The sequence below is a fragment of the Stigmatopora nigra genome, chromosome 4 (assembly GCF_051989575.1).
Source record: "Stigmatopora nigra isolate UIUO_SnigA chromosome 4, RoL_Snig_1.1, whole genome shotgun sequence".
Classification (NCBI taxonomy): domain Eukaryota; kingdom Metazoa; phylum Chordata; class Actinopteri; order Syngnathiformes; family Syngnathidae; genus Stigmatopora; species Stigmatopora nigra.
Genome location: NC_135511.1, coordinates 11,003,451 through 11,024,702, shown reverse-complemented (window position 1 = coordinate 11,024,702; position 21,252 = coordinate 11,003,451). Strand labels below are relative to the sequence as shown.

The 21,252-nt window shown below is 39.1% G+C and overlaps 4 protein-coding genes across 5 annotated transcripts; all 4 read left to right on the top strand.

Moving 5' to 3' along the window:
* The first annotated feature begins 252 nt into the window (after positions 1-252).
* Positions 253-5,993, top strand: LOC144195968 (putative RNA-binding protein 19). The gene is made up of 24 exons (XM_077715892.1): positions 253-389; positions 854-1,036; positions 1,126-1,239; positions 1,328-1,357; positions 1,468-1,696; positions 1,813-2,060; positions 2,145-2,204; positions 2,312-2,390; positions 2,476-2,547; positions 2,605-2,811; positions 2,893-3,023; positions 3,142-3,263; positions 3,352-3,448; positions 3,541-3,651; positions 3,732-3,932; positions 4,001-4,070; positions 4,149-4,300; positions 4,379-4,439; positions 4,537-4,616; positions 4,707-4,762; positions 4,950-5,066; positions 5,153-5,258; positions 5,350-5,470; positions 5,545-5,993. Exons 1-24 carry the CDS (start codon positions 354-356, stop codon positions 5,625-5,627), a joined length of 2,766 nt encoding a protein of 921 aa, XP_077572018.1. The 5' UTR covers positions 253-353; the 3' UTR covers positions 5,628-5,993.
* A 112-nt stretch (positions 5,994-6,105) lies between these two features.
* On the top strand, positions 6,106-9,010 carry LOC144195436 (putative phospholipase B-like 2). The gene is made up of 12 exons (XM_077715075.1): positions 6,106-6,342; positions 6,426-6,519; positions 6,596-6,754; positions 6,845-6,945; positions 7,043-7,257; positions 7,447-7,541; positions 7,655-7,815; positions 7,919-8,014; positions 8,092-8,163; positions 8,239-8,391; positions 8,474-8,636; positions 8,721-9,010. The coding sequence occupies exons 1-12, from the start codon at positions 6,131-6,133 to the stop codon at positions 8,889-8,891; spliced, it is 1,692 nt and encodes a 563-aa protein (XP_077571201.1). The 5' UTR covers positions 6,106-6,130; the 3' UTR covers positions 8,892-9,010.
* A 485-nt stretch (positions 9,011-9,495) lies between these two features.
* On the top strand, positions 9,496-11,804 carry LOC144195861 (transmembrane protein 248-like). The gene is made up of 7 exons (XM_077715716.1): positions 9,496-9,618; positions 9,968-10,134; positions 10,446-10,701; positions 10,787-10,880; positions 10,963-11,104; positions 11,178-11,318; positions 11,408-11,804. Exons 2-7 carry the CDS (start codon positions 9,976-9,978, stop codon positions 11,426-11,428), a joined length of 813 nt encoding a protein of 270 aa, XP_077571842.1. The 5' UTR covers positions 9,496-9,618; positions 9,968-9,975; the 3' UTR covers positions 11,429-11,804.
* A 257-nt stretch (positions 11,805-12,061) lies between these two features.
* On the top strand, positions 12,062-20,035 carry LOC144195860 (ATPase MORC2-like). 2 transcript variants are annotated; one of them, XM_077715714.1, is made up of 28 exons: positions 12,062-12,131; positions 12,631-12,738; positions 13,120-13,173; positions 13,250-13,284; positions 13,361-13,429; positions 13,569-13,659; positions 13,782-13,890; positions 14,052-14,211; positions 14,405-14,516; positions 14,618-14,743; positions 14,816-14,895; positions 14,987-15,069; positions 15,175-15,260; positions 15,355-15,495; positions 15,585-15,739; positions 16,417-16,545; positions 16,619-16,724; positions 16,890-17,022; positions 17,106-17,192; positions 17,339-17,581; positions 17,659-17,916; positions 18,142-18,216; positions 18,458-18,563; positions 18,733-18,871; positions 18,956-19,123; positions 19,190-19,283; positions 19,626-19,814; positions 19,902-20,035. In XM_077715714.1, exons 2-28 carry the CDS (start codon positions 12,671-12,673, stop codon positions 19,968-19,970), a joined length of 3,165 nt encoding a protein of 1,054 aa, XP_077571840.1. In that variant the 5' UTR covers positions 12,062-12,131; positions 12,631-12,670; the 3' UTR covers positions 19,971-20,035. The 2 variants fall into 2 exon arrangements, with proteins under 2 accessions (XP_077571840.1, XP_077571841.1); XM_077715715.1 differs by lacking the exon at positions 18,142-18,216 and having other exon boundaries at positions 12,063-12,131.
* The last annotated feature ends 1,217 nt before the right edge of the window (positions 20,036-21,252 follow it).

The window sequence follows — 21,252 nt, the reverse complement described above, 5'->3', positions numbered from 1 at the left end:
CAGCACTTGTCAGCAGAAATATAAAAAGAGCTTTGATTCATTTTTTTGGACATTTTCTTACTAAAAAATTACAAAAAAGAAGAAACCTGCATATATATTTTAGATGAAAAGGAAGTAAAACATCGCACAAAATCAAAAGATTTTTGAGAAGCACTGGAGTTCACACATTGATCCCTGTGTGCAATTATTATCTACTTCAATAGGTGGCAGTATATCTCAAGAAGCCACAGAAAGATGCAACAACAAAGAAGAAATTTCCTAAAGCATGGCGACCTAGTACACTGTCCACGTTCGTTTGTTGACATATATTAAATATCCAACTTTTTACTTTATCACAGTTTGCAGACCCAAGCATGTCGAGACTCATCGTTAAAAACCTCCCAAATGGGGTAAGTCATTAAAATCAGATAAACTACTTATGGTTGCAGTGATCTGAACGTGTAACTTGTACTGTTGTTACAATACTACATTTTTTCACCTAAGGTCTGTGATACTGCACAAACAAAAGACATCAAATGATTTTTTGATCTTTTATTGATATTAACAATGATAGACGCACATTAACGTGTTCCACTCATCAATCCCTTTTATCTGGGAGCGAATGAAATCAGCCCTCCTAGTTCAAATTGATAGGACGTTTAGGACCGTTAAGGATAAAAAAATGCTGAAATATCCTCCATGCACATCACTGAAAAGAGTAATGTCTAAACAAATTTTCCCTATAAGATCTACTTTCTGGTCAAATGCGGGAATACAAAAACAAATATTATTTAAGTATTGATACTTTCATAATCAAATATTGCATTCAGATACAACATTTCAGTATGGTTACATTGATACTTCTCGTGCTCAGATTAAGGAGGAAAGGTTCCGAGGGTTGTTTGCAGCATTTGGGACTCTCACGGACTGCACTCTCAAGTTCACAAAGGAGGGCAAGTTCCGCAAATTTGGCTTCGTGGGCTTCAAAAGCGAGGAAGAGGCAAACGCCGCCTTGAAGCATTTTCACAGGAGCTTTGTGGATACGTCCAGAGTGACGGTACGTTATCGACCCGTTTGGAATATCAGAAAAGAAAGCATTCCCGCTGCCATCGCTGCTTATGTGACAGTGTTTGGGCTGCCCTGCAGGTGGAGATGTGTAAGGCATTTGGGGACCCCACCAAAGCAAAAGCCTGGAGCAAACACACTCCGAGCTCCGAACCGGACAAACCAACCAAACCGAGTGAACCTGACAAAAAGAAGGTGGGAAATTGTTTCTTCAACTGAAACAGTAGATGAAATTCACCTTTATAATATCACATTTTGATCTTGTATTTGGTTTTAATTGTAGAAAAAGGAAAAGAAAAGTGCACTGAAAGATGTAAGTTGCTTTTAATTTCTGTTTTGATATCATCATCTGTACAGTCCAAGGTTTCCCAAACTACATGATTGCAATCATAACGTTTGTGTATACATTCCCATGTGCCTCAGGTGGAGGAAGACGAGAGCTTCAAGGAGTTCTTGTCCGTGCACCGGAATCGAAGACAAGTGACAACATGGGCCAACGATGCATTGGAGGAGGTGGTCCAACCTGTCCAAGCCAAACAAAAGACCAAAAAAAAAGTGGCGGCAGATGATTACCTCAACTTTGACTCTGACCAGTCAGAAGATGAATTTGATGAAAAAGATGATGATGATGAAGGAGACAGTGAAGACGAGGGTAAGCAACAGTGAACATTTCAAGACTTTCCCTCCACCGAGTAGCTGCTACTACTACATTCTTTGTAATTTAGTTTTTTCAGGTCAAAAAAAGCATTTATATTTTGTTTTTTACAGGCACCACCAAAGAAGCTCTGAAGTCTGATTTGTCAGACATGGATTATCTTCGCACAAAAATGTTACCAACTGAGGACCCAATGGACGAAAGTGAGAAGGCGGATGGCAAAAAGAGAGATGGTGGATCTACGCAGGTTAACGACAGCGCGTATGAGAGCGGAGACCTAGAAACCACTCTCGAGGTGAAAAGTTCAGGTTCTGCTGAGGGCAAAACATGGCAAAAAGAGAAGAAAAATAAAAAGCAAGAGGTGACTCATACGTCAGGTTCACTCTACAGTCTACAGTAAATTACAAAGCATTTCAATGTGCATTATTCCCTCTTTTGGTCTTAGTTGGGACCAACAACCGAGTTCATGGTGAAGTTAAGAGGCGTCCCATTCACTGTTAAAGAGGTGAATGTACTTACAATATTTGTGGATGGTGTATGTTTGATGGAAAAAAAATGTGACATTTGTCCGTTTTTGAGTAATAACATGACTGTGTCTGATTTTGAAAATAGCAACAAATTAGAGAATTCATGGTACCTCAAAAGCCTGCCGCAATCAGAATTGGAAGAAACGAAAGTGGCAACAGAACAGGTATTTTTTTTAATTTCCGGCACTTAAATTATAGCTGACTGTGTCTCTTTATTGGATCAACATAAAAGTCTTGTTTCTTTTATAGGCTACGTTTATGTCGATTTACATTCTGAAGAAGATGTGGAAAAAGCATTGAAGAAAAATAAGGATTATATAGGTAAGATCTAGAAAATAAGAGGTGGGAGTTTGCTTCTATTCATGTGTTTGTTTTTAGGAGGGCGCTACATTGAGGTTTTCCGAGTGGATACATCCAAATTGAAGAAGAATGACCAGAAGAACAAAAAAATGGACAAAGACTTTTCCAGGAAGTTGAAGGAGGACGAGGAAGAAGAGGACGTTGCGGAATCGGGACGACTTTTTGTTCGAAATCTCCCGTACACGTGCACAGAGGAAGACATCAAGGAATTATTCTCTAAATATGGCGAGTTGCATATCCAAAAAACTGATGAATATGTTTATGTGCTATTTAATAATTCCCATTTGCCTTTTGCTTCACTCTTAGGTCATTTAGCTGACGTGCTTACCCCTATTGACCCTCTTACAAAGAGGCCTAAAGGTTTTGCTTTCATTACATACATGATTCCGGAAAATGCCGTGATGGCTTTGTCCCAGCTGGACGGGCACATATTTCAGGTAAGTTGGGCATAATGTTGCACAACATGTTGTGTATACATTTTACAGCAAATAATACTTAACTATAAGGGCCAAAGAGTTCAAAAAGGGGAGGTTGACTGTTCTATTCTCTTTTCAGGGCAGAATGCTTCACCTCCTCCCATCCACACTGAAGAAGGAAAAAGACGAATCATTAGAAACGGATGGCTCTTCGTCTTACAAACGTCAAAAAGATGCCAAAAACAAAGCTTCCAGTTCAAAGTAATGTCAATCGTATCAACCCTTTCCTTTTCCTCCTTTTCTTCTTCCTCTTTTTTAAATTTGTTGACTTCAATGTCTTGGTTTTTAGTTCACACAACTGGAATACACTCTTCATGGGCACGAGTGCCGTGGCCGACGTCATTGCTGAAAAATACAACACCACAAAAAGCCAAGTTTTAGACGACGTAAATTCTCATCCTGTCTACTTACAATTATCTAACTTGATACCGCTCTTTCAAAACGATGCTGTGCCCTTTCTCTGTTGCCGTCTCTCCAGCAAACAAAAGGAAGTGTTGCCGTGCGAATGGCTTTGGGAGAGACACAGATTGTCCAAGAGACTCGCCAGTTTCTAATAGACAACGCTGTGAGTTTGGATTCCTTTAGTCAGGTACGGTTTTACTAAAGCACTCGGAGAACTGTGTCGATAAGAAGAAAGAGCCTGTTAAAGTGGTTTGTTGTGGTGTGCAGGCAGCAGCCGGGAGGAGCACTTCTGTGATCTTGGTAAAGAACCTCCCGGCCGGAGTGACCGTTTCGGATTTGGAAGAAATTTTCTCCCCTCACGGGTCTTTGGGCCGAGTGCTTTTGCCGCCCTCCGGCCTCACCGCCATCGTAGAGTTCCTGGAACCCATTGAAGCCAAACGAGCGTTCACCAGACTGGCCTATAGCAAGGTTTCTTTCCATTTTGTCAAATTGTTGATTGAGAAAATTAAGTGACTGGGTGTATGTCTGTCCATCAGTTCCATCACGTCCCACTGTACTTGGAGTGGGCGCCTGTAGGGGTGTTTGTTGAAGCCAAACCAGTACCAGGTACGATTCCAAAGTCAGTAGTGAAACTGATTCATGTCACTATTTTAAATGAATAATAATTTTATGAATCCGCATAAGTGAGAACAGAGGCTGCGGAAGAGAAGAAGAAGGAAGAAAAAGAAGAAGAGGAAGAGGATGAAGATGAGGACGAAGAGGATAGTAATGTTCCGGGTTCCACTCTTTTCATCAAGAATTTAGATTTCAGCACAACGGAGGAAACACTTCAAGAGGTACAATTTCAGAACTCGAAAGAAAGTGGAAAAAAAATAATTGATTTAATTGCCTTCTATTTTTATTTTGCACCCCAGACTTTTTCAAAATGTGGCAAGGTGAAGTCTTGCACCATCTCCAAGAAAAAAGACAAAAAGGGTATACATGACCGCCGCGTTCTCATATACTTTTCACCGTCAATCAAACAACACACGTTTGGCGTTCGCACGCCTAACTATTTTTTTTAAACTTGCAGGCAAAATGCTATCAATGGGATATGGTTTTGTTCAGTATCAGACAGCTGAAGCAGCGCAAAAAGCCTTGCGACAACTTCAGGTATTCGGATTTCCTTCCTTGTGCTTACTATTTGGAACTTGTTTTTGCCTTGTGGTCATGTGATAGCTTTTTCTCTTGTACTTTGAACAGCGCTGCAGTGTGGACGGACACAGTCTAGAGTTGAAGATTTCAGAGAGAGCTACCAGGTAACCTCAATTTGGTGATGTTTTTTACTCAAGATATCACCCTGATTTGCTCTTTTATAGTGTTAGAAGTGTTGCAGAGAATGCAATAAAGATATTATTCAATTTATTATATTATTGGAATATCCATGCATTGTGCCCGACAATTGTTTATTGTTATCCAAACGTTTTTTGTCTTGACTTTGTGCAGAACAACAGAAGTGTCACGCAAGAAAAAGCAGGCAGAAAAGAAACAAACGGGATCGAAGATCCTTGTGCGAAATATTCCCTTCCAAGCCACTGTCAGGGAAATTCGTGAACTATTCTGGTAGCCAACAAAACCTTTTATTCACTTTGCATACACACAATGAATTCATCCACTAATTCTTCAGTTTATTTATTTTTTTAACCTAGTACATTTGGAGAGCTGAAAACCGCCCGCCTTCCAAAAAAAGCAGCAGGTACCGGGAGTCATAGAGGTTTTGGCTTCATTGACTTTGTCACTAAGCAGGATGCCAAGGTTTGAGAAAAAAAACAATGCTTTTGTCTTCATTAACTCGTCTGTCATGAACATACACTATTAACATTGGCATGCCCGCTTTTACCTCCAGAAAGCATTTGCTGCCTTGTGCCACAGTACCCATCTTTACGGGAGGCGCCTCGTGCTGGAGTGGGCTGATGGAGAGGAAACAGTGGAGACACTGAGACGGAAAACAGCGGAACATTTTCATGGTAAACATAGCTTGTGACGTGTGATGATGAATGAGGGATCAAGGGAATCATTCTTGCGACCTTTTCAATTTTAGTGGCTGGCAAAAAACAACGAAAAGCGGAGGTGCTAGGAGGAATTCTGGAAAACATGGAAACTCAAGATGGTGAAGAGGACTAAAACTGGTCATTTTGCCAATGTTGAGAAAAGAAGGAATTGATGCACCGACGGGCTTTTTTTCTCAGTCCTACTGAAGTTCGTAAAGTTCATTTACGATATTTTGTGAAACAATCTGAACATCTAAGTGGATCTGAATTTCATCCGTCTTTCATTACCCATTGGAACCATTTTTTATCCCCTAAAAAAGGATTGAAATGCAAAATGACAACATGTATTGCTGTCTTCATCTCGTGTGCTTTTATAGCGAGAAAAAATGCCCATGGATCAGTCATTTTTCGTATAGAATCATGAAATATTTTAAATGGAAAAACATTGTTTTAAATTAGAATATGGTGTTTCTTTTGAATTAAAAAATAAATATACATATGTCTGTATTTTTTTACTTGCAAAAGGAAACCTAATAGCAATAATTTGCATTCGCCACATCCAACATGGCGAACGCACTGACGTTTAAATTCGGCTGCTGTCATCAGGTGATTTTACCACGTGACTTTCCATTGAACATGGCTGACATAGCGAAAACAGACCAGATGTCCTCTTTGGGGAGCCTTTTGCTCGTTTTAGCAAGTTTTTGTGTTTTATTCAATCCTTTGGTTGGAGCTGTAGTACAAACAGCGATTATCGACAAAACCACGGGCCAGCTCATTCTTGTGGAAGGTTACAGGGAAGATTTTGTGGCCTGGGCTAACTTTACCGACGGCATTCAAACTTCAGGGTAGGTTGCTCAAGGCTTGAAAAAAAAACATAAACATTATTTTGACGTATTCATTTGATTTTAATGTGTTTACATAATCGCAGTTGGGCTTTCTTGGAGGTGACAACTAGCAGTCGATACAATGACAGCATCCAGTCGTATGCAGCTGGAGCTGTGGAGGCTGCAGTCACATCTCAGGTCGGCGTAGTTACTAGTCCTTACAGACAATGTGTTATTTCAATGAAACTAATCAGTATACATGTTATTTTTTTAGCTTATCTACAAGCACTGGATGAACACACTCATGGGTTACTGTGGACCCTTCTCGAAAGATTCTGGTTACTGCAATCGCCTTAAAGATTTCATAACCATCAACCTGCAGTGGATTCAGAAGCAAATAGAGAATGAGCCAAATTCACCATACTGGCACCAGGTACCGCTGGATGTGCTCAGAAATATCCTAATTGTCATCATTCCAAAAAATAAGACATTTTGAAATTGTTTTTTTGTCACTCTATTGCAGGTTCGCCTGGCTCTTCTTCAGCTCAAAGGTCTGGAGGACAGTTACAATGAAGAACTGTCATTTCCGACTGGCCCATTATCTTTCAACCCATTTGGCTTCCTGTAAGTAAATGTCATTTGCATTTTATCCATAAAAAAAAAACAAAAAAACAAAGCCAGTCCACCAAATCATCTTGTCCCACCTTGTACTATCAACCAGACTCTTCCAAATGGGTGGAGATCTGGAAGACCTAGAATCGGCTCTGAATAAATCCAGCCGGACTCGGCCACTCGGATCTGGCTCGTGCTCTGCTCTCATTAAGCTGCTGCCAAACAATAAGGATCTACTTGTTTCACATGATACCTGGAATACCTACCAGTCAATGTTGCGTATCATAAAGAAGTACACCTTTGCCTTCAAAGTTTCTCCATTGGGTACTTTTAAAAACTCCTGTTCTTTATTATGAGTTTACACACAGTGTTTAGAAAAAGATTGGAGTCACATGCATTGTTTTCATGGAACAGCAATCATTTTAGATAATAGGAAATGTTGTGGGCAATTATAATTGAATTTGAAGTTGATAAGAACACACTTATTTTGCATTTTTTCTTTTTTTTCTCCAGTCAATCTTATTCTTCCTGGACAAGTCCAGGCATTCTCTTCCTACCCTGGATCTATTTTCTCTGGAGATGACTTTTATATCCTTAGCAGTGGCCTGGTAAGAGCTCCCGTTGGTAGTCATGACAACATGTTAGTCATTTGACAGGACACTGATTGGTTTTAGCCAACAATAAATGGATATGTTTTGAATAATTCACCACTTGGCTGCAGGTTACCCTGGAAACCACCATTGGGAACAACAACCCTGCTCTGTGGAAGTCTGTTAAACCAACAGGCACCGTGATGGAATGGCTTAGGAACATTGTAGCAAATCGACTAGCAGTGACTGCTAAAGCCTGGGCAGAGATATTCCAAAAGTACAACAGTGGCACGTACGTTTTGAGCATTCTTTAGTTCTTTTCTAGTTGCTGACATCTTATCTGGAATCCTGAGTTAACGATATAATAAAAACGTTCTGATACTTGCTGTGTCAAGGTACAATAACCAGTGGATGATCGTGGACTATAACCACTTCACTCCAGGCATGACGGCGGTCAAGGAGGGCCTATTTGTCGTATTGGAGCAAATTCCGTAGGTCTATGAAGCTCTCGTTTTATTTTGATTTTTGGTTCAAATGGGTCATTCAACTCTTTTAAAAAAATATGCAGGGGTCGAGTAGTTTATACTGATAAAACTGAAGAATTGCTTCAGAAAGGATACTGGGCAAGTTACAATATACCGTGAGTATGCATCTACATCATGTGACTGTCCTTTGTTTGCAACTTACACTGTTTTTTCAACATATGTGATGCTAGGTACTATGAAGAAATATTTAATGCTAGTGGCTGCAATGAACTGGTGGAAAAGTTTGGCTCGTGGTTCTCTCTGGACCAGAATCCACGGGCTCTGATATTCAAGAGAGACCACAAAACCGTGACTGATGTTGCCTCCATGATGGGCCTCATGAGGTTTGCCCCATCCAACATGTTAATTTTGCATATATATTTAAATGTTTCAGGAATAATGATTCATTTGTTGTATTCTGTTCAGATATAATAATTTTAAAACGGACCCCTTATCACGATGCCAAGGCTGCAATCCAACCGAAAATGGCGAGAACGCCATCTCAGCTCGCTCAGACCTGAACCCAGCAAACGGCACTTACCCATTTGGCGCTTTACGACAAAGGTCCCATGGAGGAACAGATATGAAGGCATTTATCGTTTTTCATTGGATAAGTCTACATATCGGCTTTAGATTCACTTCATCTTATGTCTGTTTATTTTTTTTTTTGCAGATGACATCTTACGGGATGTTTAGTCGGTATGAGATGTTGGCAATAAGTGGACCCACGTGGGACCAGGTACCGCCTTTCCAGTGGAGCACATCTCCTTTTAAGGACCTGCTACACATGGGGCAACCTGATATTTGGGCATTTAAACCCGTTAAAGTGACCTGGACCTCTTGATTGCAATGATGCCTTACAAAAAAATGGTGCCCTGAAAGCAATGTGGATGTTTGTTTTTCAAAAAGAAATAATGCTTACACTAAATTAATTTTCATTTCACAGAAGTTACACTGTGTGAAGATGATGTTTTCTGTATTTTCTGTATCGTTTGCACTATGTGCTCAATTTAGGCACAGAAGTTTGATTTGAATACGAAGAATATGAAAATAAGTAATTGACTGCAATTGTATTTCTTGCATTGATTTATTTGTCTGCACGTATGAATGTTTTTTTCTTTAGATTTGTTTAAACCACTATTTTTTTTACATATACTGGTTTGTTAATTGGAATTTAAATCTTTATTTTTGCGTGGAAACATTTCCAAATAAACTGTCTTCATCATTGCTTTGTGATTTGTGGATCTCTTTATTTTTAAATGTCCATATCAATGTCATTTTATAGTGTGCAAACACTGCATTATAAGAAAAAAAAATCAGTCAAAAAGACCAACTATCCATTCGCCATTATGGGCGATTAAAATATAATTCTTGAGTACCATCGCACCGATGTCAAGTATTTTGACAGGTCACTGGTCACGTGGTTTGAGTCGCCCAATCTGTTTATAGCCGTAATCTGTCCAAAGTGTCGTAAAAACACGCTCTCTATACCTTATGAATTTAGACCTCATTAACGAAGATTTGCAACTACATTCAAACAACGAGTTTATAATCTCTTGCCCGGATTCAAGGTATGACATTTAAACATGTATCTTCAGAGCAACGTAGTAGCAGTCGTGTCGTCAATTATTGACACAATTTTTAAGCTAAAAACTGGCATCATGTATTTTAGCAAAACATTGCATCTAACAGCATGTATGGGAAAAATAGGCCATTCACTCGTTACTGTCGCTGTACTTATACTTGTACACGGGGCTTTAGAATGTAAAAAAATGGGAATTTAAAATCAATATGGTGCATTGGCAAGGAATGTAGTATTACACAACCACTGGCAAATGAAGCTTCATTTTGCTTGTAAACAGCCTTTTTAACTTTGTGCTTGTAAGTGACATTGAATTCCCCTCTTTTGTTTCATTTCAGGTTTTGTGATGGCTTCTTGGCAACCAATAAACAATATTAAAGACTTTGTCTCCCAGAACCCACCAGCTGTGACATTTTATCTGTGTCTGCTGACACTGGCAATCTCGTTCATCTGCATCGGCTCTTATAGCACAAATCACACGCTGCCTAATCCTGATTCGGAAAAAGTAAGGTTGTTTGCATACAAATTAATTCTAATTCAATTATTCTTTTAGTCTGATAAAAAAAAAAAAAAACATATCCAGGAAATAGCCAACAGTGACTATCACCTCTATTGATTAAAAAATGATGATAGGTTTGCTTTTATGGAGAAAAACCGAAAAGTAGAAATATTGTTTTTTGAAATGTTACATTTCCAAGGTTTATGAAAATTGAATGCTATTTGCAAATTGATAAGATAATGACTAATTATTGCACTTCCATACTCTCTTACTGTATTTCCTACAGATGATCCCAAATGCTGTTTTCTCTCTCATAGGACTGGAACCATCTCCTCTCTACTTTAGCACTGTTCCACTTTTGTGTAAGAAAAAACTGGAGTTCAGATGAGCTGGTCTCCCGAGTGCCACATCCTCTTCCAGAACAGAAAAAGGATGAAAATATTTCACTTGAATTGACATCACCTATCACCACTTTGCATCTGAAGGTTCCTCTCACTATCACAACCGCTCATGACCTTCGGAAAAATGTTGACCTTTCCACAACCTTAACAGCCAGTCAGTTGCATCTTAGGGGTTGGTATTCCATTTTAGCACTGAATTTTGTATCTAATAAGAATATTCTATTTTGTAAATGTTGAGAAATTGCTTTCCTTGATAGGCAATGAGATTGTGGATGTGAATATCCACTTTGGAAATGATACCTACACTTGCCTCACTATAAGAGCTCCAATAGCCCTTTTCCCCATGAGCCGGTGAGTTTGGGTGCACTCAGGTGTATTTTAAAATGAAGATCCTGCATTTTAATGTGTAGTATTGCATTTTTTTTTCATGTAGACTTCCTCCAGTCTGTCAAGCATCTGGCAACAACCATTCACTCATCCCCGTGGAGGCAATGGACCCATTAACACAAACAACCCAAGGCTGCTATAGTCTCGTCTTCAGAAATGACCCCACTCTTACCGTCATGTTAACAAAGGTACCAAATGGGAGAAATATAAGTATCCTGTTCTGACAAAGACCTCATGTCAACCATTAATTTTTCTTTCCAGGAGGAGCAGTGGGTGGCAGTGAGACATCTTATAGAAGTTAGCGTGTGTTTGATAGGAGTTTGTTTGATACTTTGTTTAGCTGCAAGCCTGTCACATTCAATGATTCAAAACTACCACAGGAAGGGACTGGATCTTCAAAATGTAAATGTCACTTCTTCTCTCATCATGCACTTGTCGAGAATGTCCAACTTTGTTTTTATTGCTAATGCTATCATTGTTGTTTGTTGCAGGAACCTTTGCTGGACACTTGAAAATGAACAAAATGTTGAAGGATTTGATCCCAAGATGTGAGAAAAAAACAACCCTCTTGCTATTGGTTTCCTATTGAGCACAACATTTTTTTTTACTATTATCAAGTGTCTCAGGTATTTGCATTGTATAACTTTGTGCCAGATGGAATGTAAAGCTGAAAAATATATGTTAAGTTGTAATTAATATGTATATGGGTTAAAAAAAAATTCACATTAGTGGATGAGAAATGTGAAATTGAAATTCTGTTATTTATTTTTAATTTAAAGATTTGAATATTATATTGATGTTTAAATGTTAAACTGTATTATTGACGCACAGTTTCTACTGTTACTGTGGGAATATATCCTATACGAGTACAATAAATAGCAAACGAGACTTTGTTTTTACAAGTCAATTCAGTTTAGGTCACATGCCAGGGCCTCCATGCATTTTATATATAATGTATCTCCATGACAGACCCACCTGCAGAAATTAAATTTTCAAAGGAAAATAAACTGACTATAGAGAAAATACAATAACTATACTACTACTATTTCATATGGGGAACCTTAAGGTACTTTAAAGACTCTTCCACTCCAAAGCTGAAAGTGGCAGCAAAGTAGTTTTGCTACTTGTACGCAATTCCTACTAGCAAAAGTGAAGAAGAAGAAAAACAGAGGCGTGGCTTTGCAGGCCATAGGGAAAGCAAGTTCACATCGTAAGGTAAGCACATACAACAACTACGAATGTATCATAATAAAAATGAATTTAACTCAACATAGGTTATTAGCCGCCATGTACATGTTAAAATAAAATAACATATCAGCCATGTGTCATTCTTTAAATGCTCATCAATAAAGCTAACGTTCGCTGGGAAGCTACTGCTATTTGATAAACAATGTCCAACTATGCTAAGGCCAGCTATTACGTTAGCGTTACATTACATACGTCTATCAATGTACTCCCAATGTCTGATGTGTAATACATTCAAACCACAAACAATCTCGTTTCCTTTGGCTTTGCACGAAATGTGGCAACAAACCTCCTCGACCTGTACACGTACCGGTCATGTGGTCTTGTAACATGAACCATAACAATACTTTCCCTCGAAAATGCACTTCAACCACAAATCCTGGAAATCACGTAGCAGTCACTATAGTTGCAGAGGCTTTGCTATAAATACATTTTTATCTCATCAGATTGCGTTTTGTCTTTTCTGCAGGACCTAAACATTTGGCCATCGAGAGGCTAGTGCAGAGGTCATGGCCTACTCGAACTACAGCAACTTGAGTAGGGCTCAACTTACCTTTGAATACCTGCATACAAACTCGTAAGTGAGGCTTTACTGTTTGCCATGAAAAATGTTTCCAAAACAAAAATATTCCCTTTGGACTGCATGGTATGTAATGTGGTATTCACAATGTCATTCTTCAATGAGTCCCAACCACTGCAGCAATACTTGAGTGAGCAGTGAAAAGTTTATTACTATTTATAGGATATAAATATACATATTTCTGTTATTATCCTGTAGTGACATCTATGGATCGTTAATTCAGGGGGAAAAAAATAAAGGCTGACTGAAGACCAATTACTTTTTTTGTGAGCTGATGTCCCAAATCATGAATATCATCAACTGTGGGCTAAAAGAGAATCTAGATATTTGGAATGATCATTTGATTGATGTAATAACATAAATGGCATGTGATTTTAGAACAACCCACGAGTTCTTATTTGGAGCCTTGGCAGAGCTTGTGGACAATTCCAGGTATTTCTGTTGCTTTTTCTTCATGAACAGCTTAAGATCTTTGATATGTGACTAAATAAGGATTTTCCTTTCCTAGAGATGCTAATGCCACAAGAATTGACATCTACACAGGTAACTTCAGATTAAATACAAAAAAAATGTTTGCTTTTTGCCTCTAAGTTAACTTGACACCATCATGTGTTAAAAGAAAAAAGGCCAGAACTACGGGGTGGCTACATGCTATGTTTTCTTGATGATGGGACTGGAATGGAGCCAAGTAAGTAGATTTAAATTACAAATGACATTTCAAGGTCATGTTTAGTCCTTTTTTGTTTTATGCAAGATCAGCTCAATGTATTTGGCCACATTTCCTATATATTGAAATCTGTGATTTTTAAAATATTTTTTTATTTTAGGTGAGGCAACCCAGGTGATCCAATTTGGAAAGTCAAGCAAACGATCGCCTGATTCCACACAAATAGGACAATATGGAAATGGGCTTAAATCGTAAGCGTCTTCTTTAACGATAAAACTGCTTATGATTGATTTATAGATGGATAGACAGACTTTACTTGTCATTCTGGTATGCAAAAGTGTATATAAAAGATTTTTTGTATGTCTATTTATAGGGGATCCATGCGAATCGGAAAAGACTTCATCTTGTTTACAAAGAGAGGCAACAGTCTTACATGCCTTTTTTTATCAAGAACTTTCCATGAAGAGGAAGGTCTCGATGAGGTCAGGCTAATGAATGCCATTTTACTTTTCAAATGTGAACAGGATTGCCGTTGTATTGCTCTTAGTTGTGTTTCACTTCCTAGGATAGAATTTTGTATAATATATATTTTTTTCTGATCATAAAATTTATTCATAGCCCTTTATCATTTCTTTGCCCACAGGTCATTGTGCCTCTCCCGTCCTGGAATTTGCAAACTAAACAGCCCATGACTTCTGACCCGGAGAAGTACGCCATTGAGACAGAGCTGATATTCAAATACTCGCCATTTAAAACTGAACAGGACTTGATGGAGCAGTTCAGCAAAATTGAAAGTGCAAGCGGTGAGCACACGCTTTTCAATGTTAACTTTCTTAGCATACATAATGAAGATTCAAATTGGGTTTTTCCTCAAACCCTCAATAAAAAAATGGAAGTAAAGTGAAAAGAATATGAACAATACGACAAAAGGCAACAACCTACTGTCATTTATCAACCACAAATTTCTCATTTTTGACATGTGTATGTTGTGTCAAGGTACCCTGGTGATTATCTATAATCTGAAGTTGATGGACAACAGAGAGCCTGAGCTGGACGTGGAAACGGATCATCAGGACATACTGATGGCTGGAATGCTTGCTGAGGGAGTGTGAGTTTGTGTCATGTTTTTTTTTTGTAAAGAAAAAATTTAGTGTCTCCAAATTATGTTACTATTCTGTACTTGAAATCTCACCCATCCCTCACTTACAGTAAACCAGAGAGAAGGTCATTTAGAGCATATGCTGCAGTTTTGTACATCGACCCACGCATGAGGATTTTTATCCAGAGTCATAAAGTGAGGACAAAGAGGTTGTCATGCTGTCTATATAAACCTAGGTAACGTGACGCAAGTACTTCAAACAACCTTTTGTCAGGCGACACCGCCTTACCTATTTTCTTTGTTCACAGGGTTTATAAGTACTCATCGACTCGATTTAAAACCCGTGCTGAACAGGAGGTCAAGAAAGCAGATCACCTTGCAAAGATTGGTCAGTGGGTGATATATCTTTTTGTTCTTATAGCATGCCCTCTTGATGCTCTTGTATTGACCTGGTTCATTTTCTGTCATTTAAAATAAAGCGGAGGAGAAAGCCCGAGAGGCGGAAAGCAAGCGTTTGGCCATGGAAGAAAGACTTGCAGATGATTTGTCAAAAGATTCTCGAGTAAGCTAAAAACGGAATCAGCTTCAGAGTTGACTGTGGCTTAATTTGCTGCTAATGCTAACTACCCACTTCACACACCCGTCCGTTTATGTTTTTTTTTTCTAGACGATGCTGAGGAAAACTCAGGATTCCTCCATGATGCTTAGGCGGGATGCTGACATGAAGAAAAGAATTCTAGAGTCCAAACAGAAGTACGATAGATGACCTTACTAGTAATGATAGACAGTTTCCCCTTGTGAAATCTAAAAATCCAAACAAAAATTAAACCTCATGTTCTTGTCTCAGAGCGTTAAAGGAGCCCAAGGAACTCAACTTCATATTTGGAGTTAACATTGAACAGAGGGATCTGGATGGAATGTTTGTATACAACTGTTCCCGTCTTATCAAGATGTACGAAAAGACAGGTCCGCAGTTGGATGGAGGCATGTGAGTAGTGCGCACTGTCCAAGTCAGCCTGTGTTTTGAATTATACTTGAACGGTTACATAATTTTTTTTTTTTTTTTAAATTAAACAGGGCCTGTGGAGGTGTTGTCGGTGTGGTGGATGTTCCATATTTAGTTCTGGAGCCTACTCACAACAAGCAAGATTTTGCAGATGCTAAAGAGTATCGGCATTTGCTTAAATCCATGGGGGAACATCTGGCTCAGTATTGGAAGGACACTAGCATTGGTGAGGAACATCTGTCTTTCATAATCTCAATCCAACAAAATGTTACTAGTTTGGAACTGATAGCATATTATTGTATTTTGGGCTGTTGTAATGATGTGATAAAACCATGCACAATTTCAATAAGGCTAATGTTTGACTTTAGGCTGCCTTAACGCCAAAAGATGTCCAATCCATTTTAATATACATCATAGAAATTTGATGTCCATATGTGGTCAAGTTTACATTTTAAAATAAATAAATAACTATTCATCTGCCCTATCAACAGATAAAGCAATGAGTATTGTAGCGAATTGCATGCAAAGTGACTAGCATTGAAATATTATTGACACAGGTTACTCCATCAAGCCAGTCACCTCGAAAGGAAGCAGCAGAGATGATAATGTAATGTTTAAGCTTGAGAAAGATAGTAAGTGAATGTTGCTGTTGCAAGGAACAACGTTTTCCCTGGAAACCATCCATGTTAGCTATCATAAATAAAAATGTTTACGTGTTCATGAAATGTCGATAATGTTCTTGCACGATGTTATTCTGAAAGCATTCTTTTTTTTTCGGGAGTTCAAATCTTCAACGTTGAGTTCATCTACTCCTTTTGAAATGAAGGGGTGTTCATGCATGCTTCATCCGTGTCCGGAGTTTAGTGCTGTGTCCATGTGAAATGCTTACTCTGTGTGATGCAGCTCAGAAAGGCATCGTGAAGTTCTGGGATGAGTTTGGGTACTTGTCGGCCAGCTGGTCATCACCTCCCTCATCGGAGACAAGATATAAGAGACGTCGTGCCATGGAGATTCCATTGACCATACAGTGTGGTGAGTCCAGGATCCACACACATTTGCCACAAAGGTTCTCGTACGCCACTTATATGAATGTTTTCTATTTTAGACAAATGCTTAAAGTGGAGAACGCTGCCATTCCAGATGGATGCTGTGGACAAACGCTATCCGGACAGTTGGGTGTGTTTGATGAACCCAGATAGCACCCAGGATAGGTACATATATATATAACCTGAAAACTATTTTTTTCTTTAAAAATTGCTGCTTACTGGCCACAATATATATTGCCAAACAACCTCAAGAGAACCAAAAAAAATTGGATTGACTTTGTCATTATACAACAAATTTGCAAAGGGTTTAGCAATGTAACACTTTGACAGATGTGACGCACCAGAAAAGAAACCCAACTTGCCCTGTGGTATCCTGAAAAAAGAAAAACAAACAACTGAAGACAAACAAAAAGAACTTGAGGAGAAAATCAAACTGCAGCAGGATAAACTGGAGGCATTGCAGGTAGCTCATTTAATCAGCATAGCCTGAATTTTTCTTTTTTGCCTTCACGTGTACCTTACCAATTTTCCAAAACCCCTTTTTAGAAAACCAATACTGTCAAATCTGCGGCAGACATTAAGAAGCTGCCACTGGATGTTAGCATGAGGCCCACAGCAGAAACCCCCTCTAAGGTACCCATTGGAATTGCACTCATATAATAATTGTCTCTCCACTTACTTGGCTAGTTTAGGTTATTTTTCCCCATACACTATTTGCAGCTCTGCTTTGAGTTAGACCAACAACAAGTATTTTAGCAATATTCTTGTTTTCACCAAAGGGAATTCGATCCTCAGAGAGGTCTATCGCCCGGCCCCGTTCGCCGCCGCTGCCAGCTCACCTCAAGTCGCCGCACAGTACTCCTCCCCCCCGCTCCCTCACTCAGCGGCCCACCCGGATAACCGCCGCTCCCCCCACTTCACTTAAGGTTGAGCCATCTCGAGCCAAAGCGACGGCAAAGTCAGCCGCAGGAAAGCCCGTGGCCAAATCTTCCAGAACACCCCCAACTAGCCGCACTTCTAGGGTAAAAATGCATGTCATTTTTGGAAGTTAGAAATACAGTGCTAAAGAAGAAAGATTGACTTTTTTTTTCTTTAATAGACACCCACTAAGGCGGCAGGTAGGCCCTCCGCTGTAGGACAACGCAGGAGAATTGTGCAGGAGGACAGTGATGATGATGATGATGATGATGAGGAGGAGGACGAGGAGGAAGAAGAAGAAGATGAGGAGGAGGAAGGAAGTGAAGAGAGTGAAAGTGAAGCACCTCTGACAAAGAAGTCAAAGATGAACACTGCACCTGGTAACCGGGCTAAAGTGGTGGAAAAGCCCCCACCTGCTAAACGTGTCAAGTTAGATGAGGTAAACATCTTGAAATGTGATTGACATTGACCATAGTGAATGTGTGCATGCGTCTGCCACTGCCTCCCTTGCTTAAACTTCTCAAAGCAGCATCGCTTTTTTGTCATTGCCATTGGTTCTTTTGAAGAGAGCTATCAAAGAAAGAACTCAGTCAGTGGTAGACACTTTACTGACGCCATTATTCAAAGGTGCTCAAACAAAGCCTGTCTGCTGTGAACCAAACAGGTTAGCAAAAACTCACAGACTGCAAAGAAAGGAGTCGCTACTCCTCTACGCCAGATCCCTGTTGCTAAACCCAAGGTAGCCTTTCCCTCTGCTCGGTCCTAAAGCTGGCTTGCTTCTGCTCTTCTCAACTTTTAATCATTATTGTGTAACATGGTTATTATAATGCCATTCATCGTGTTTGGCAGTCAAGATCTTTTCGGCATGATACTGACTGTACTTTCACCCCTTCCACTAACATGGATTCAATTCAACATGTCTGTACATCCATTTTGCACACTTTGCTGTGGTTTGATTTGCGTGAGATATTCCTGTGCAGGTTCCAGAGAAAGTGTCGGAAAAGGAGCCCGAGAAAGAATCAAGGAAGGAACCAGAGATGGCTCTACAGCAAGAACAAGAAAATGACGTTAAGAATGCTCAGAAAGGTATCAAATCGAGAATGTTGTGTTTATTTATCACTGTTGTTAATGCACTCCTCATACACAATTGAGGACTAAAGAATCATTGCTCTTCATGGAGAATATCTCAAATGATTCAGTGGCTTAAAAATTCACAAATACACAATCCTAACAGATTTGTTTCTATTTTCTAAAGATAAGGGACTGCTCGTTGAAGTACGCGTCAACAAGGAGTGGTTCACGGGGAAAGTCGTCGCTGTGGAATCCAACAAACAGAGTGTTCGCTGGAAAGTCAAGTTTGACTATGTCCCCCGAGCTACGCCGAAAGACAGATGGTGAAAACTTTTTGTCTGCTGTTTAACAAATGCATATTTTTTTAAATATTCCGGCAAATAACATGAGTGTGTCTGATTGTGAAGGGTGTTTAAAGGCAGTGATGAAGTCCGCCTGATGCGTCCGGCATCTCCCATCACCCAGACGCCAGACACCCAGCAGGAGAATGAGAAAGTGTCTGCAGCCATGGAGCCAGATACCACGCAACCTGGCACCAGTCGAGAGGTGACAGATAGCCTGGTCACCATGTTGAGGTGAGTGGAAGTTGTCTTCACCTTGAATGAACATGGGACTGACACATAGGTCACTTTTCTTTTCAGGACAATGCTGCGTTACTTCTTCCCTCCAGCTTTTCAGATTCCTAAGGATGATGTCAACAGCATGACGGCAGAGGACCTTGTGGCCTTTCCTCTGGTGGGATTAAAGACACTTTTTGCAGACAATGCACAAGTGCAAATAAATAAGATATTCAAGTAGCTGCAATTGCAAAACTTCAATCAATGTTCTACAGCAGTTGCTTTCAAACTTTGTACACAAAACAGCACTTGGAAAAATACAGTTTACCCAATACCACTATAGTTGGCCCGCATTAAGAGTACAGTACTTTAACACTGTAACATGCACAGTTAAACCATTTACACCGTTTATGTCAAACGCAAATGACACCTACTGGTGACATCATGGCTGTAGCTATAGTGGTGAAGTTGTACTGTTCTTTGGTTGTCATACTGTTTGTGATTCTTTTCCCAACTTTAGAAAGAATATTTCCAGCAGTACGAATCGGGTCTTCAGTCACTGTGCAACTCGTACCAGAGCCGAGCAGACGCCAAGGCCAAAGCCGTGGAAGACAAAAGCAACAGCACAGAGGTCAAACTGAAGGAGGCGGATGAGAAACTACAAAAATTACGAACCAATATTGTTGCACTTCTACAAAAAGTTCAAGAGGTTAAACAGCTTACTCATTTTTTATTTATTTATTGATGGTTTGGAAGAGATGACAAATGTAAAGCAATCATCGTTTCCTCCGTTTAGGATATTGACATCAATACCGACGACGAGCTTGATGCATACATTGAGGACCTTCTCACTAAAGGAGATTAAACAAGATGGACGGCATAAATCAACAATAAGGAAGAAGATTGTGCTCACTAAATGACTGAAAGCCAAGTTACTTGCATCTCTCCAGGCACTCATAAATTGAGTGTCAAATATATTTCCTTGTTAAGGATACACCCTTTTTCTTAATTTAGTAGTAAGCGTACACTCTGTTCTAGTGTTTGTCTTTTCTTTTTCTGTTTGTGGACAGCTCCCAATTTAGCATGTGGATTTTGTTTTAGTACTTTTTATGAACCTGCTTCTACTCTACTGTACTAATTGAACAGTCACAATCCTTTCTTGCTTTAAACTTTGTAGGTTTGACACAGTTTAGTCACTTTAAGGCAGTGAGGAAAATATAGTTGTTTATTTTGCGCCTTTGTCAAGTGATAAGTTGTTATCCTGTATTTTAAGAATTGGGGTTGTCTTACCCATCCTCTGAACTGCTGTTCATATGTTAATGCTTACTATTATTTTTGTACACTCAAATGTCAGTGTTACTCGTTTTACTGCTCCATATTTGGCCAGCTTGACTAGAACTTTTGAATATATCACACTATAAAAAGCATACTGGGTTTTATCAGTATAAAAGTTAACACGTTTTTTGTTTGTTTGTTGAAAAATTCAGTTTAATGCAAAAGTAGAGTGTTCCTACTTTAATCTTTACCTGTCTTTTCGTTCCTGAACATATTTTAACATGTCAATATTTTACTCAATTTTGCATGTTTGGTGTTCTTGTTAAGTTGGAATAAATGGTTCTGTATTTTTGAAAGATATTTACTTCAAAAATAAAAATGGCTCAACTACAATGTACATTTTTTTTTTTGAATGTAAATGGGAGAAATGTGAAATTATGTGGCGCTCTACCGATAATAAACGACATTCTCCATGCTCTTATTTTGAAAGGTTTGGTGAAAATCAACAGTTGCTTCTCTGCATGGTAAGGACACTTTCCCTGACTACTAACTTCATATTTACGCGTCACTTAAAGACTTAACCAAACAAATTCACATTATCTATGATGTAGTTGTCACTATAGATACAATAAGTCGTACAGAAAGTAGTTTTGCATCTCGATCGAGTTGAATTGTTTGCGAATTTCTTCTGCTAACTCGTGTGAAAGGCTAACCAAAACACGACTAAACATCATCTATAGTAAAAATAAAAAGTAGAAGCAGGGAATGGTAGAGGGAATATCTTTTCCAGTCCCGATATTGAATTAAAACTTTGACCCAGATTTTAATATTGTGTTTGTTTAACTTCTGAGTTTTTTTGATCTTCACATTGA

Excerpts from the sequence above, each read along its gene's own strand:
- LOC144195968 (XM_077715892.1), top strand. The coding sequence starts at position 354 with ATGTCGAGACTCATCGTTAAAAACCTCCCAAATGGG. Across the intron at positions 1,037-1,125 it reads TGGATACGTCCAGAGTGACG|GTGGAGATGTGTAAGGCATT; the intron begins GTACGTTATCGA and ends GCTGCCCTGCAG. Across the intron at positions 2,061-2,144 it reads AGAAAAATAAAAAGCAAGAG|TTGGGACCAACAACCGAGTT; the intron begins GTGACTCATACG and ends TTTTGGTCTTAG.
- LOC144195860 (XM_077715714.1), top strand. The coding sequence starts at position 12,671 with ATGGCCTACTCGAACTACAGCAACTTGAGTAGGGCTCAACTTACCTTT. Across the intron at positions 18,217-18,457 it reads TCCCTGTTGCTAAACCCAAG|GTTCCAGAGAAAGTGTCGGA; the intron begins GTAGCCTTTCCC and ends ATTCCTGTGCAG. Across the intron at positions 19,815-19,901 it reads TTCTACAAAAAGTTCAAGAG|GATATTGACATCAATACCGA; the intron begins GTTAAACAGCTT and ends TCCTCCGTTTAG.
- LOC144195436 (XM_077715075.1), top strand. The coding sequence starts at position 6,131 with ATGGCTGACATAGCGAAAACAGACCAGATGTCCTCTTTGGGGAGCCTT. Across the intron at positions 6,343-6,425 it reads GACGGCATTCAAACTTCAGG|TTGGGCTTTCTTGGAGGTGA; the intron begins GTAGGTTGCTCA and ends ACATAATCGCAG. Across the intron at positions 6,755-6,844 it reads ATTCACCATACTGGCACCAG|GTTCGCCTGGCTCTTCTTCA; the intron begins GTACCGCTGGAT and ends ACTCTATTGCAG.
- LOC144195861 (XM_077715716.1), top strand. The coding sequence starts at position 9,976 with ATGGCTTCTTGGCAACCAATAAACAATATTAAAGACTTTGTCTCCCAG. Across the intron at positions 10,881-10,962 it reads GCCCTTTTCCCCATGAGCCG|ACTTCCTCCAGTCTGTCAAG; the intron begins GTGAGTTTGGGT and ends TTTTTCATGTAG. Across the intron at positions 11,105-11,177 it reads TTACCGTCATGTTAACAAAG|GAGGAGCAGTGGGTGGCAGT; the intron begins GTACCAAATGGG and ends TTTTCTTTCCAG.